This window comes from Elephantulus edwardii, unplaced genomic scaffold, assembly GCF_000299155.1.
Source record: "Elephantulus edwardii isolate Elephantulus edwardi_28Jun2011 unplaced genomic scaffold, EleEdw1.0 scaffold00040, whole genome shotgun sequence".
Taxonomy (NCBI): Eukaryota; Metazoa; Chordata; class Mammalia; order Macroscelidea; family Macroscelididae; genus Elephantulus; species Elephantulus edwardii.
The window spans coordinates 15092481-15107419 of record NW_006399790.1 but is presented as its reverse complement, the minus strand read 5'-3'; the positions used below and the strand labels follow the sequence as shown (position 1 = coordinate 15107419).

The 14939-nt window shown below is 38.6% G+C and overlaps 2 protein-coding genes across 4 annotated transcripts in view; both read right to left on the bottom strand.

Moving 5' to 3' along the window:
* TENM1 (teneurin transmembrane protein 1) overlaps positions 1–14939 on the bottom strand; it is a 795992-nt gene that overhangs the window by 676990 nt on the left and 104063 nt on the right. For all 3 annotated transcript variants that reach the window (XM_006885054.1, XM_006885055.1, XM_006885056.1), the window contains exons 2-3: positions 3882–4142; positions 2247–2303 (exon numbers count right to left, since the gene is read on the bottom strand). In XM_006885054.1, coding sequence (XP_006885116.1) covers positions 2247–2303; positions 3882–4142 — 318 coding nt within the window. The remainder of the gene's footprint in view (positions 1–2246; positions 2304–3881; positions 4143–14939) is intronic.
* LOC102845669 (28S ribosomal protein S18c, mitochondrial-like) overlaps positions 11826–14939 on the bottom strand; it is a 4480-nt gene continuing 1366 nt past the window's right edge. Inside the window, exons 2-3 of the mRNA XM_006885072.1 lie at positions 14474–14508; positions 11826–12188 (exon numbers count right to left, since the gene is read on the bottom strand). Of these exons, the coding sequence (XP_006885134.1) occupies positions 11826–12188; positions 14474–14508 (398 nt within the window). The remainder of the gene's footprint in view (positions 12189–14473; positions 14509–14939) is intronic.

Sequence of the window (14939 nt, the reverse complement as noted above, 5' to 3'; positions counted from 1 at the left end):
TTTCATTATGTTCTGGTGGCCTAGTTGTAAGGAACTACACTGCAAACTCAAAGGCACATGGTTTGAATCCACCAGCTGTTCAATGGGACAATCTGTTTCCATTTGATTTACTGCCTCTGCTGGAAGATCAGCTATGAGTCAGCTCTGCCTCCATGGTACCTAACAAAAACTTATGTGGAAAATGTGAATAATATAATCTTATTTCACTAGAGTGGTTTAGGAGAATGAAATGAAGATATGAAAATGTTTTAAGAAATTGAGTAATGCTGATCAGTCATAATAGTGAACATTCGTATTGTACTTGTAAGTTATAAAACTTACTATAAAACTTTATATACTTTGATTCATTCAATTATCACAAAAATCTAGAGGCAAATACTAATACTAGATTTATTTTATGGATGATAAAATTAAAGCGTAGAAAATTTAAATAACTTTCCCAAGGTAACATAGCTGAAATTTAAACTTAGGCTTTCTTACTCCAGAGTACTGGACTTTTTCATCACTATTATTTACTGCCTCTCAAAAGCTGAAATCATTCTTAGAAGAACACACTGGGTGAATATAGGCTAGCAGTTCAAACTGGCTTTTAGCAGACTGGCTCATCGCCGTTTCCTGGCAGGCCAGTCTGATCTTGTGACTCTCTATGTAGTTCCTAAAATAAGTATGGACTACATGCAAAGAGAAGGTGAAATCAAGTTGCTCCTTGGAGGCAAGGATTTTGAGTCTGTCTCATATACCTTAGGCATAGCACAGAAGAGACCAGTCTTTGGAGAAAGATATCATGCTTGGAAGAGTGGAGGGACAGTGCATGAGAGGAAGACCCTGGAGGAGATGGATTGCCTCAATAACTGGGATAGTGACGGTGGGTGTATCAGAGAGATGGTGAGATTGGCTCAGGATTGAGCAGGCTTTCAGAGCTGTTGTACAAAGGGTCGCTTTGAGTAACAGGCGATTTGATAGCACATAACAATAACAACCACATAAGCAAGGTAAGCGGATGCATTGCCTTTACCCTAGAATCCTTCAACTCTGCTTCAGTAAGTAACCATGTTCAAGGTTGATGACAGAATAGACGAAAGGCCAATGAAACTGAATAGCATCAACTACTCCTGAAGGCCCAACAAGTACAAAGTATATGATACACTAACATAATCTAATGACCTATGAAAGCAAACAGTTCTCTTGGAGTGAGTGGTAGATAATGTGTATTGTAAGAAAGACTTCTAGCGGGTCCTTGGAGAGGGACATCATGCTTGGGAGGGCGGAGCGACAGCGCAGGAGGGGAAGACCCTCTATGAGGTGGATTGATTCAGTGACTGGGGTAATCGGGATGGGTGTGTCAGAGGCATTGCGATTGGCACAGGATAGAGCAGGGTTTAGGGCTGTTGTGCATAGGGTCGCTATGAGTCACAAATGACTCGACGGCACATAACAACAACAAGCCTAATTTCAGAAATCTCCTACTCTCTTTCCTCCAGGATCCCCTCACACTTTTGAGTCACTGCCGTGTGGTCAGGTGTGAGTTCCCCTCTACAAGATGTACGAGAACGGCCTTGCACAACCTTGAAGGCATCTCTGTTGATAAAGCCACACTAACCCGATTCTTCACTTTTCACTTTGTTCTTCCATGTATTACTGCCACACCAAAATCTTTTATAAATGCTACTTTCATTGTCCTTCCGCAAGGGTTCAAACTCCAGTGGGGATAATGAAAACAAAAGAAAAGAGCACAGTAACTTGGGATAAATACTTGCTTACAGTAAGTAATTAGCAACAATTCTTGCTTTTTAAAGATGTTGGGTATAATTGTCACACGGAAAGAGTATGATTCTAAAACCAATCTCGGAGCATCTGGAAGCGAAGAACAACACCATCTGTTGGTAGGTATACTAAAATTATGGCACTGCCAACACAATACAACCCTGAAGTAATGATTAAAGCACCATAATAGGTACGAAAGTCATGGGGCTAAATCCAACTCAATCTGATTTCAATTTCTGCTCCCATAAAGTTTCTCCATCTTGCCTTCAATTTTCCCTCCTCCATTCTCTCCATATCCCCTACTCTAATGCCCCACCAATATCACATGGAATTTTCCAGAAAAAAAAGGATAAGCTGCCAATAACTAATCTCTTTGACAGATTCATTGACCAAGTTTCTGTGTTGCTTGCCAAAGAGATGAGATTCATTTGGTGTGATGACAGTTCAAAATCACTTGTGATCAAATATTTGGAAACACTTGCCTTGAGTAGATCCAGCTGGAGCTTCTACATCACAACAAACAGGAGAAAATTTAAAACCTGTAAGAGCAAACATTTTATTAATTTATCCTTGTGCAAGCAACCCGGCATTCTTAAATTTTCAACTTTTCTCTTTTGGTCAATAGTTGTCGTTGTTTTTTTAATAACAGTTTTTATTGACAGCTTATTCACTATGGGACTACTTGAGTTGTTTTTAGTATACTCACAGTATTGTATAACCGTCGCTAATACCTAATTTCATCATTGCAAAGGAAATGCTATCCACGGGGCCTTGAAGGGGAGGGAAGAATAATAAAGCCTCTGGATAAAAGTTCTTTCTTTTGTTTCAATATTTTAGCCCAGTGGACTTGTTATAATTTCCTCTGACAGGAGGGAGATAGAGAAAGAACACAAAAGGACTGGTAGTGCAGGAGATCACTGACCACTTCCGTTATCACATATTTTTGGCCACTAGTTTTCTTATTCAGCACTTGAGAGCCAGAAAAGTGTAGAATGGTCCAAGGTTTCTAACTTCCACCTTGAAGATCTGTCTCTCATTTCCATACTTTATCTCCTACAACACTCTTGGTCAGCAGTTAGCAATACATAAAAACCTACATACATAAAATGTCAAGAAGCCAAGAAATCCTAAGGATATTTGGTGATATAGCAAAGTTTTATAGCCTATCAGGAGAAGGGTATTCTAACTAGTGAGTAACTCTCACTTAAAATGACATCATTGGCAAGTGCCACTATGGACTGAAGATGCAGAAGAGTATAGAATAGGAAAAGCTACAGAGACAAATCTACTGCTCCACCACCTAAAAAAAAAATACTAGGTAGATACTCAGTTCCTGATAGACTAAGCCTTATAGCCATAATGATGGAAATTGATGAAATTTGGCTAGACAGATTCATGGAGAAAATAGGTTAGCGCACTTAATAAGAATTAGTATGCTTTTTATCAAAGGATTTTTGTCTGGACAGAAGAGAAATAAAATAAATAAACTCCTCCTTTCTCAACAGAAAAAAAAAGCTGAAACTTCTCATTTTATAAAAACTGTAAGGAAATAATATATAATTATAATTTAATGATACTGCTGTTACTACCTATTGTCTGGCAAATGGATGACATAAATCCACCTTCTATTTTTTTAAAAAATCATTTCAAGCCTAACCTGATTAATTGTAATCTGTCTGCACAATTCACAGTTTAATCAGAATAAAAATAGAATGTACAAGATATGCATGTTATACAATTGTTCATCTCATTGTTCATATATTGATACAAAGCCAAACTATGAAATGAATACCTTCTATAATAAATCCTAGTATTGCACTTGAAAATAAAAGGTGAGTAATAAATAAGACATGCATAGTTGCTTACTACATGAGATTATTTCCCTTGGGAGTTTCTCCGAAATAAAAAGTATTTCACCTAGTATTGTAAATAAATACATCTGCATGCCAGATACTTAGGCAAATACATTGTCCATGGGACCCTGCTAACTTGTGTTTGCATTCTACGTCCTAGTTCTTATTTTTTTAAAATGGACATACAGAGAGCAGGAAGACAGAAAAGCATCAAGACAGAATTCTCTCTGTATATTACTTAAAATATATAGGTGGTTTTATTACCGTTCTCTCCATCAGACTTCCTTTCGTGGTCAGTGTCAGTCAAGGACAGTGCAGAGTTGGCCCGGCTGGATAAACAGGAACTGTGCTCCGATTTCATACCCCTTATCCACATTCTCAGGGCATGGTCAGGTGAAGCAGCACCTTCCGTTTCCGTGTCCACATCAGAACCCATCTCAAGCTGGTAGCCATGCCGAGAAGCACTGTGCATGTCAGTCTGGTAACCAGAGCAGAGAGTGTGAGGAGTTTCACAGAATTCCATCTCTGAAAGGGAAGAAGGTTATAAGAAAAAAAGTTTAGAATTATGAAGACGTACCCAATAAAAACCCAACTTTCTGTCCTCACGCCCCTTTCCCCATTGCTAGTAATTATGTGTTTTTGCAAAGTTAGATTTTTGGGCTCTTTATTTATGGTACCTAGGATTCGGTGCTTATTTTGCACTTCTGTAGCTTAAAATTATGCTCCTGTTGATTCTTACAAGGTTCTGGGAGAAAGCAAGCCCGAAATAGTTTTATAGCTACAATTTTAGGTTGCACAAAATGTAATTAAATGAGTGAGTGCAGAGGAGTATATTGTGTGAGAGTTGCTTTTAAAGGGTATTTCTCATCTAGGATGGTGTCTTAAATTTTTAATTTTTTAGAAGTATTTCATACATATTGAAGTTACAAATAAAGATTATGAACAATTTTGGTGGAGGGAAACATTAAGTCCCATTACAATTTTCTTCATTTTTGTCCTGGAACACACTCATCTAAAAACATGAATGCTGTATGCCATGAGTCAATTCCACACCAGTTTTATGTTATTGTTGTGTTAATGAACTGACTCATCCATAGCTGGTCATCCCATTGACTTTCAGTGAGTCAATTGTGAAGAGATGAGATTTCCCACCTCTCTCTCATGGAGCAGCTGATGGATTCAAACCACATGCCTTTGGCTTGGCAGAGCAACTTACTACTAGGTGACCAGGTATAGTAACATGTTGTTGTTGTTGTGTACCATTGAGTGAGAACTGACCCATAGCTGACCATAGCTGGTGGGTTTTCAGAGGCAGTTAATCGCACAGGAGGAGATTACCCAGCCTTCGGGGGAGCAGCTGGTGGCCTCATACAGCGTGCTTTCGTGATTGCAGCACAGCTAGCTCCTTGCCACTAGGCCACCAGAGCTCATAGTAACACTGTAGGATTGAGGAAAATGTACCATAGTGTTTTCTAGGTCTCAGTCTTAACAAAAGCAGGTTGCCAGGTCTTTCCCTGCAAAGTCACGGGTGATTTTGAACTGCTAACCTTTCTATTGGCAAATAGGAACTTCCAAGCCCTTTACCATTACTCCAGGAGGGCTCCTAAAATTATGAGTACCTAATATTATTATTTCCCATTGGCTCCAGAGGAGTTTAAGCCCTACTTTATACTAATAAGTCTGTGTCATTTGTTCTTTCAACAAATAACTTTTTAAAACTCTAGCCATATGTCACACCTCAGCAGCGTTTAAGGGTAGGGATTTCTTTCCCCACATCTCATCACATTTTGTAGATTGTTGTTACGTGCCCTTGAGTTGGAAGTGACTCATAGCTGGCCCTATGTGAAAACTAGTGAGTTTTCAGAGGCTTTAAATGACAAGGAAGGAGAGCGCCTGCCTCTCTTTTCCCTCAGAGCAGTGAGTGTATTCAAACTACCTGTCTTTAAGTTAACAGCAACTCCCTAGCAACTAGGCCACCGGAGCTCCCTTCTCATATTTTAGAATCGTAACAATTATGTACTGAAACCGCTCTTCTTATAATTTAGGGGAAAATAAAAGTCAAAAGGTTAGTGTCATTTATTCATAGCCCACACCAGGTAGCAATGGACGCTTTCTTCCTAAAACACCCATCTGCTCACACATTTTCTAATAGAGACCAGCGGAGCCCCATCAACTTACTGCACGAATAGTAGGCATTCAGTCTTACAGCCAGTTTTGCATTCAATTATGGCAAGGTGTCAAAAAGGGGGGAAAGATGCTTTAACAGTCCCTAATAAGTTAATGAAAAATGACCACATGCCAAGACATATCATCTAAAATGTCCATGTAATACTTAGATAAGGTAATCCGCGGATGTAGTACACTATATAGGATTTTCTCAGACTGATATCAGAGACAGGGTATGTCATTTGGCCAGGAAGAGGCTTAACTGTGTGTATCTAATCCTTAGCACATATCAATAAAATGCAAACCTCAAAATGAGTTTAGTTCTTTGAATACAGAAAGTGCTGGATCTCAGACACACCATATACTGAAGAGTTCTGACCAGAAATGTATTTTCAAAATATCCATTTTTTTGTTATATAAAATTGCCAAACAAGAATTTACTAAATCAGTTCTTAATACTTACTTATATTAACAGTCATTATTTATGTGTACTGTTGAGTTGCCTGGGCCTCATAGCGACCTTATGTAGCTCTGAACACTGCTCTATCCTGAGCCAATCTCACTCTCTGACACACTTGACCCCAATTATCCCAGTCACTGTGTCAATCCATCTCATCCAGGGTCTTCCTCTCTTACACTGTCCCTCCACCTTTCCAAGCATGACGTCCCTCTCCAAGGACTGACCCCTCCTGGAAATATGCCCCAAGTATGTGAGATGAAGCTTCAAAATCCTTCTTTCCAAGGAGCAGCCTGCTTTCACCCACTCCAGGACAGACCTGTTTGTTCTCTTCGCAGTCCATGGTATGCTCAATACTTGGGTACCTATTGTTATGTGCTGTTGAGTCCAATTGACTCACAGCTGACCCTCCAGAGAGAGGGGGTTTAGAAGCTGTAAATCACATCTCCTGAGAAGCAGCTGGTGGATTTGAATTGTCTGAGATTTCTGTTAGGTACCTAAGCTGTGCTTTGTGAAATAGATATGCTAGGGGGAAAAAACCACTGCATTTGAAAAAAATTAATGAATAACTCTTTTAGGGACACAAGTGACTGTTGAGTACATTACAATTCTGTGACAAATGCCTTTGAGAATAATTCTATTCTACAAAACAAACAAGCATTGTCTAAAATCCAAAACAGTGGTGCTTAAAAAAATACTCATGGTATCAACTTGTCAAAATATGAAACAATATGAAATCATGATTCTACTCACCACAAGGATAAAATTAAAAATCCATTTTGCCCAATATAAATTTTAGTGATCTCCAGTACGGGCACCAGCTAATATTCATGCCTTTTCATTTCACAGTGTTTCCTTACCCAATCCTATCATGCAAGTTGTTGTTACAGCAAGGTGATAATGAACCTGTCAGCTTGAAGCTGTAAGAAAGGAATTTTATATAGGCTTTATATTCACAACTTCCTCATGCCTTTAGTGTGGTGGTTCTCAAACTTCAGCACACTTCCGAATCACCTAGAGGGCTTGTTAAGACACAAAGTGCTGCTTCCTCCGCCCCTGCCCCCACCTTCCGCCCAGTTTCAGCTTTTCATTCAGTAGATCTAGAGCAAGGCTGGAGAATTTGCATATCTAACAAATTCCCAGCTGCTAGGTCCAGAAATTACACTGGAAACAACTGCCCCAGAGTTGTCTCTGAAGCTAGTAGGAGGTAGAAGAGTGAAGTTGCCTTTAGTGAGAGGTGAAGAAGGCTTAGCCTTTCTGTGTTGTTACCACTGATTTTGCCACATTAGCTCAAATTCTATTTGGAGGCAAAGTTAAGAAAGTATTTGAGCTGAATTTCTGCATAGTGCTCCTATTTCTTTTCCATAGAATTGGGATACTAGTTAGGAAACTCCCCACTCCTAGGAATTTACTTTAAAAAGCACAGGTTTTTCCCATCATGCAATTGGATATGTTATGTGCCTTTCTGTATCCAGCTATGAGTACCTCAGTTACAGTGATGATATTAGTTAGGAAATGAGCAAATAGAAATAAATACACGGCCAATTTGACATTTTGGACTAATAAGACATGAGATATTGTTAGTAGTTGCTGATGAGTAGGTATCAACATATGGCAGTCAATGGAAAATGGAATAAATTGTCCCGGATCACTTGAGAATGAGATTATTTTGAACCATAGGGTGTCCTTGGAAAATTTTGGCAACTAGATTACCAGCTCCTTCTTCCTTATTTGCCTTCATCTGGAAGTGCCACAAAACCCTATTGAGGATCATGCTTCCACTGACAAACAGCAGTGGTGGCTACAGGAGATGCATTAGCTAAGAATCAAACTAGGGTCTCCTATTCAGCAGGTGAGAATTTGACCACTTCACAACTGTTGTTAATGATTACATGTTGCATGGATCAACAATCAACACCTTTTGGTATCAGCAGACAGGATTGATCAAGTCTGCTGTTGGGGATATTCCCAAAGTACTTAAGAGCAATGGTGCTGGTTTGAACACCAAGGTGCATCTCATTAGAGTCATGGTCTTTTCTTAAGTCACCTGTTATGCATCTGAGAATTGGAGAATGACTAAGAAGAACAGGTGCCTTTGCATTGTGATGCTGGAGAAGAGTATTGAGTTTTCCATGGGCGACCAAAAGAAGAAATAGATATGTCTGGGAAAAAGGGTAGCCAGAAAACTCTTTACAGATCAAGAGAGCAAATTGTTGTCTTTCATATTTTGGACATATTCTTAAGACAGGCTATTCCTTGGAGAGGGACAAAATGCTTTGATAGATGGAGGGCCAGTGAAGAGAGGAAGACATCAACCAAATGGACTGACACAGTGACTGCAGCAACAGGCTCAATTATATCAAAGATTATGAGGATGGCACAGGATAAGACAGCGTTCAAGTTTATTGTTGATAGGGTTGCTAACACTGGATTTGAAGGCACCTACCAACAACAACAACAACAAAATTTCCCTTTCAAGTACTCTATATCTTTCTCCCTCCCTCTCTCTTTTCCCCTTACTCACTCCGTCTCTGTCTCTTTCTCTCTCTGGCATTGCTTTCAAGTTGGTACTGACTCATTGTTGACCCTCCAGGAGGTTTACAAGGACTGGAGGTGAAACTGATAATCTTTTTCCCCACAGAGCAATTGGTGGATTGGAGTTGCCAGAAAAGCTTTGGGTTGGCAAGGCAACATTCTATGGACTATGCTACCAGAACTTCCTTTTAAAATAGTTGTTTTTGTTAAGTACTGTCAAGTAGGCGTGAATGTACCATGGACTGCCAAGAAAACAAATAGATTCATCCTAGAGAGGGTTAAACCAGGCTGCTCCTTGGAGGCAAGGATTCTGGGGCTTCACCTGACATACTTTGGACATGTTGTAAGGAGAGACAGATCTTTGGAGAGGGACATCATCCTGGGCATAGTGGAGGGACAGCGCAGGAGGGGAAGACCCTCTATGAGGTGGATTGATTCAGTGACTGGGGTAATCGGGATGGCTGTGTCAGAGGCAGTGAGATTGGCACAGGATAGAGCAGGGTTTAGGGCTGTTGTACATAGGGTCGCTATGAGTTGCAAGCAACTCGACGGCACATAACAACAACAACAACAACACTGTCAAGTAGCTCGCAATTCATAGCGACCCTATGTACAACAACTCTCAACCCTGCTCTATCCTGAACCAACTTCATTGTCTCTGACACACCCACCTCCATTACCCCGGTCAAAGAGTCAATCCATCTCATCCAGTCTCTTCCTCTCTTTTGCTGTTCCTCCCAAGCATGATATCCCTGTGCAAGGAAGGACTAGTCCTTCTTTAAAACATGTCCAAAGTAGGTCAGATGAAGTTTTAAAATCCTTGCCTCTAAGGAGCAGCCTGGTTTCACTCTCTCCTGGCTGAACCTGTTTGTTCTCCTAGCAGTCCATATTATAGTCAATACTCTTCTCCAGCACCACAGCTCAAAGGCATCAATTCTCTTTCTATCATCCCTAGTCATTGTCCAGCTTTCTGATGCATAGCAATAGTAAATTAGATAAAATATTTTAAAAAGAGCACTAAGGGATAAAAGCAAAATGTCTTTTTGTTAAAGAGACATATTATTCCCATTCAAAAGGAAACTTGAATGTGAAATTGTTTCCTTCTAAGGGGATGCCATATAATGTGGCTGAGCGTTAACAACTGATTTTCCACCAGAACTACATCCTGCTTTTAATATAAAAAAATACATCACTAATTTTCTAATTAAGTATGTTTAGAGAAAAAGAATTTTCCCTTCAAGATCTATAATTAGATAAACAATTCAAATAAGCTATTGGTTGCATTTTCTCTTAAAGTGGGAAGATTTAAAAAAAGAAAAGGAGAAAAAACTTTTTTTTTAAGTTGCGGATATTTATTGAAATGCTTCATTTTCCTTTCTTGAAATCAAAGTTAGCACTGTAGAATATTTCCTTAAATACTCAAAAGTCTTGCTGTTCAAAATTCCTAGAGGATGCATTTTTCTCTAAAGCACTTCCAATGCACTATAAGTGGTTGTTTTTTAGCCTTGCCTATATAACCTTGTTACCTAAAATACTACATATTCCCGGGAGAAGATAAAGCTCAACTGGATTTATTATAGATCTATTCTTACCAAAAAGCTAGCCACAAGAGAAATGTGAATATAATCCTAGCATATCTAAAGCTTAAATGAATAGACTGGTACATGAGAAACACCTTTCAAGTGTAAGAGGTATAGAGATTACCTGGTGAATGGTACACAAATTTGGAACCTCACAAGCAGCATGAATTTAACTTTCATTCTTTGGAAAACTGATTTGGCAGCTTTTGCAAATGACAAAATTTGAGTAGCTTTTCAATTGGAACCCAATTTTTAAAACAGGCAAAGGATTTGAAGAGATACTTCTTGCATTGAAACAGATGAGGGAGAGAACTGTTTAAAAGAGATATATGAATGGGTGTTCTTATCATAAAAGAAGTCCAGAGTGAAGGCTGAATAGTGAAGTGGACTTGGGGAATGGGGAGGGATTGAATAACAATGAAAGAGTTTTCCTTTCTTTTCAAGGAGAAGAGTGAATTGGGGAGGGGAGGGGGTAACTGCAACAATGAATGACTGGAATAAGTCTCTGCAAACTTTTATAAAAATTAATTTTTTTAAAAAATCAAAGAATGATAAATTAGCAAGTTAAAGGATGCTCAAATCATTGTTGTGGTGGTTATGTGCCCTTAAGTCAGACCTATTCTTAGCTGATCACTTAGGAGGTTTTCAGACAGTAAATCACATGGGAGGAGACTGCTCATTTTTCTCTTGCAGAGCAGTTGGTGGATTCAAACTGCATGCCTTTGGGTTGGCCACACAACTTCTTACCACCAGAGTTCCCTAAGCCAATCATTGATTATCAGGAAAGTGCAGAGTATAAGCATAGAGAAGAAAACAACATCTACCTATTGGGGTTTGCTTGCCCTAAATGTTGACAAGGATACAGAGCATCTATACCTTTCACACACTGCTGGTATGAAAGCAAAATTGTCCACTTTTGACAAGAAGTTTGCCAGCTTGCTGAACTTGCCAGAATGGCAGTTACAACTCCTGGACATTTATCCCAAAGAAATGAAAACTTAAAAAACAACAACAACAAAAAGAAACCTAACAAAACCCGTTGACTATATTTAGTTTATTGAACTTCAGCCTGGATTTGACATGAACCAATATCAAATGAAAGTGTTTGTTTTTACTGGTTGCACACCACCAGAAATCAACAAAGAGACTGGGAATTAGCCAGTTGCCATGGGTAGAACCAAAGGTCTCAGAGCAAGAGAAAAGTCTCTTTTGACCTCAGAGGAAGTACATGCCATATGAACTAATAGATGGTTGGGTTGTTATCCTGCTTATGTCTAAGCCAAGATGCAATCAAGACTAACTGAAGTCTAATTATTCCATGATTCTCTGGGGTCTATCTTTATCCTATGAACATAAACTGAATTTAGGAAGGAAACAATGGATGAAATGGATCATTGATGAACTAGCCACGAAAGGAACATTCTTTTTTTTTTCTGGTGGTGACACAATCATTTATTGGTCTTACATAATTTATTCCCGATATCTGATATTACACACTTTTGGGTCTTTGAGATACGCGGGATCCTTGTATGTAACTGACATAAATCCCAGTTTTTGAGACCTCTTAATTGCTTTTGTGATTTCTTTTTGTTTCTTCCCACAAAGACCTATTATGTGCCTTCCATATATGCATCCAGTAAATGGAGAAATAAACTGGAACAAAAGCTGTACATTCTTATAATCTACGTGTTTTTCACACAAGATACATTTTTTAAGAGGTTCCTTATAAGGATTCTCCATTGGAATGGGCAAGTCCTCATGGTTGGTCGCCTGTTTATACTGGGAGCAAGCTCTTTTCCATAGCACAGCAGGTAAATCCTCACCACTGCTTCCCTGTCATCTGAAAGAAACATCCTTGTAGTCCAAGATCATGAGACAGAGTTGCATAAGTCTGGCACACAGGCTCATCTTAGACATCAACTAATGCTAAGAAATTTTAAAATGGTCAGGAAATGCTGAATGAAATGAACTACTTTATTCTCTCTCTGAATCGAAGGGGTAAACTTTCGATGTTCTGCCTGGAGCATCCATTTATCAAACCTCAAAACAAAAAGTAAAAGCTGTCTATAAAAATGTGTTGGGATTCCCCCCTCCCCAATAAATACTACTTATGAGTTTCTCAAAAGTTCAAGATTTTCTTTCAAAATTCTACCTATCTACATTTTTAAAGAACCACATTCAATGCACCAAGCCCTAAATAAATAATTGGAGGCCAAATATAATTCTTAGCCACAGTCTGAGAAATTTGAGGCTGTAAAAGCAGAAAGTAGAGGGAGTAGAATTAGTAACTGTAATTACTGTGACTCAGAACAACTTTATGGGTTGTATGCAAAGCAGGTGCTATTTGTGATCCACATAGTTCTTAAACAAGTCACTTAGCATATTGGGTCCTTACTGTCCTCATTTGTAAAACACAAGGGCTCATATAGAAAGAAATCTGTTGGCAATGCCCTCATTCTCAAAATCTGTAATATTAATTAGAATCTGAAACAATATGGAATGGTTAATATTTTCAAAAGGAAATTGCTGATGGTTTTATAAATCAAGGTGCTATTTACATCTCTTTTGTGAAGGATACTCACACCTGTTAGCTAAGATCTCTAGTGATTACAAGTTAGGCTATATTGAAATATTGACATTGCCTAGGTTGCTGTTGTTGTTGTTACATAAAATTGAGTCAGAAGTGACTCAAAGCCAACTGCCAATGCTCCAGCAGGTTTTCAGAGGTAGTTCAGGAGATTGCCCATCTTTCTCCCATGTGTCCGAACCATGTGTCTTTAGTTGGTGGCAAAACTCCTTTATCACTCAGGCAATGACTTCAACAGAGATATAATTATATGAATACATATCAAAGAAATCAAATCTATTGCCATGCAGTCAAGTCCAACATATAACAACCTTATGCTAAAGAGTATAACAGACAATCCCATAAGATTTCCAAAGCTATAATCTTTATAATAGACCTCCACATCATTCTATCACAGAATTGGCTAGAGGAATTCAATTACCAACTTTTAGTTATCAGACAAGCATTTCACTTTTATAAAAGCAGAGTTTCTGGAGACAGGTGTAAATAGACGCTAAAATCCTTGAGATTCAAATGATTGTTTTTTTTATTTTCCAAGAGACAAATTCTTAGACTAAATAAATTGCATTAGGAAAATCTGCTGTCAGGGATCTCTACAGAGTGCTAAAGAGCAATGGAGTCAGTGGACAGCCTAAGGTATGCCCAATTCAGGCCATACATAGTCTTTCCAATTACTTGTTATACATCATAGAGCTAGGCAATGGCCAAAGATGACAGAATTGATGCCTTTGAGGTGTGGTGCCGGAGAAGAGTATTGAACATACATTTTATAGACTGCCAAGAGAAAAAACAGGTCTGTCCTGGAGAGGGTGAAATGAAGCTGCTTCTTGGAGGCAAGAATTTTCAGGCTTCATGCCACATACTGTAGGTATGTTGCCAGGAGGGGTCAATCCTTGGAGAAGGACATCATGCTTGGAAGGGTAGAGGGACAGTACAAGAGAGGAAGACCCCAATGAGATGGATTGACACAGTAGTTGGGGTTATGAGGATGGGGGGAGGTCAGAGACAGTGGGATTGGCTCAGAATAGAGCACTGTTTCAAGTTACTGTGCATAGGGTCATTATGAGTCCCAGCTGACTCAGCAGCACATAACAACTTCAATGAAAACAAATCATTGTCCCTAGCAATAGGTGTACCGAAGAGGTCTCAAATTACTATTGCTTATTTTTCCATCTGCTATTGGCATAAAGTTAGCCAAATAAATAATATAATGATAACCAAGCAAAAGAGTTGTTTTGTCTTTATCATTTGATATGTTCACTAGAAATGGGCATAGTAATGCCTTGAATTTATAGCAGACATATCAAAACAACATTAAAAAACAAGTTTGTTAGTCTCTTCATAAATTTATCACTTATTGGTCTTATCCTTATAGCAATGCAAGCATGTAACTGAGTAAATAGTTACTCATCAAACATCAAATTATTAGCTTAAAGACATGACTACGGCAAACACACTACCCCATGGTATCATGAGTAAAAATTCACATAATTTATAGAAAATTATTACTGACTCACAAATAATTCAGTACTAGCTCCAAGGAAAAATGCAATGGATTATCACAGTCTTAAGCAAGAAACAGACATAAATTAGAAACATTTAGATAGGACACATATTTTCACTACTGGGTACCATTTCGTATTTCTCAGTTGGGGGCTATCAAATTGTCAAACAAATCAGTTCATACAAGTTTATTTAATCACAGCCTGTTGAGCACCCACTCAATTTTAAATCAAGAAAACAAAACAGTCTTCTCTAATTCTTCTTCGCCTTAGAAAATGAGACCAATTTCATCTCCTTGTATCTGACTTCATGAAAAAACTTCATCAAGTACTGGTGTTGTACTTGACACTGAGCTGAGTGAGTTTAACAGATCCATGTCATGTCCTATGGAACATTCCAAAGGAATGCTTTTACAAAGTGGTAATGATAAAGTAATTAAAGGCACACACTACCTAAATGAGATATATAATGAGTGTGTGTGTGTATAATGAGTA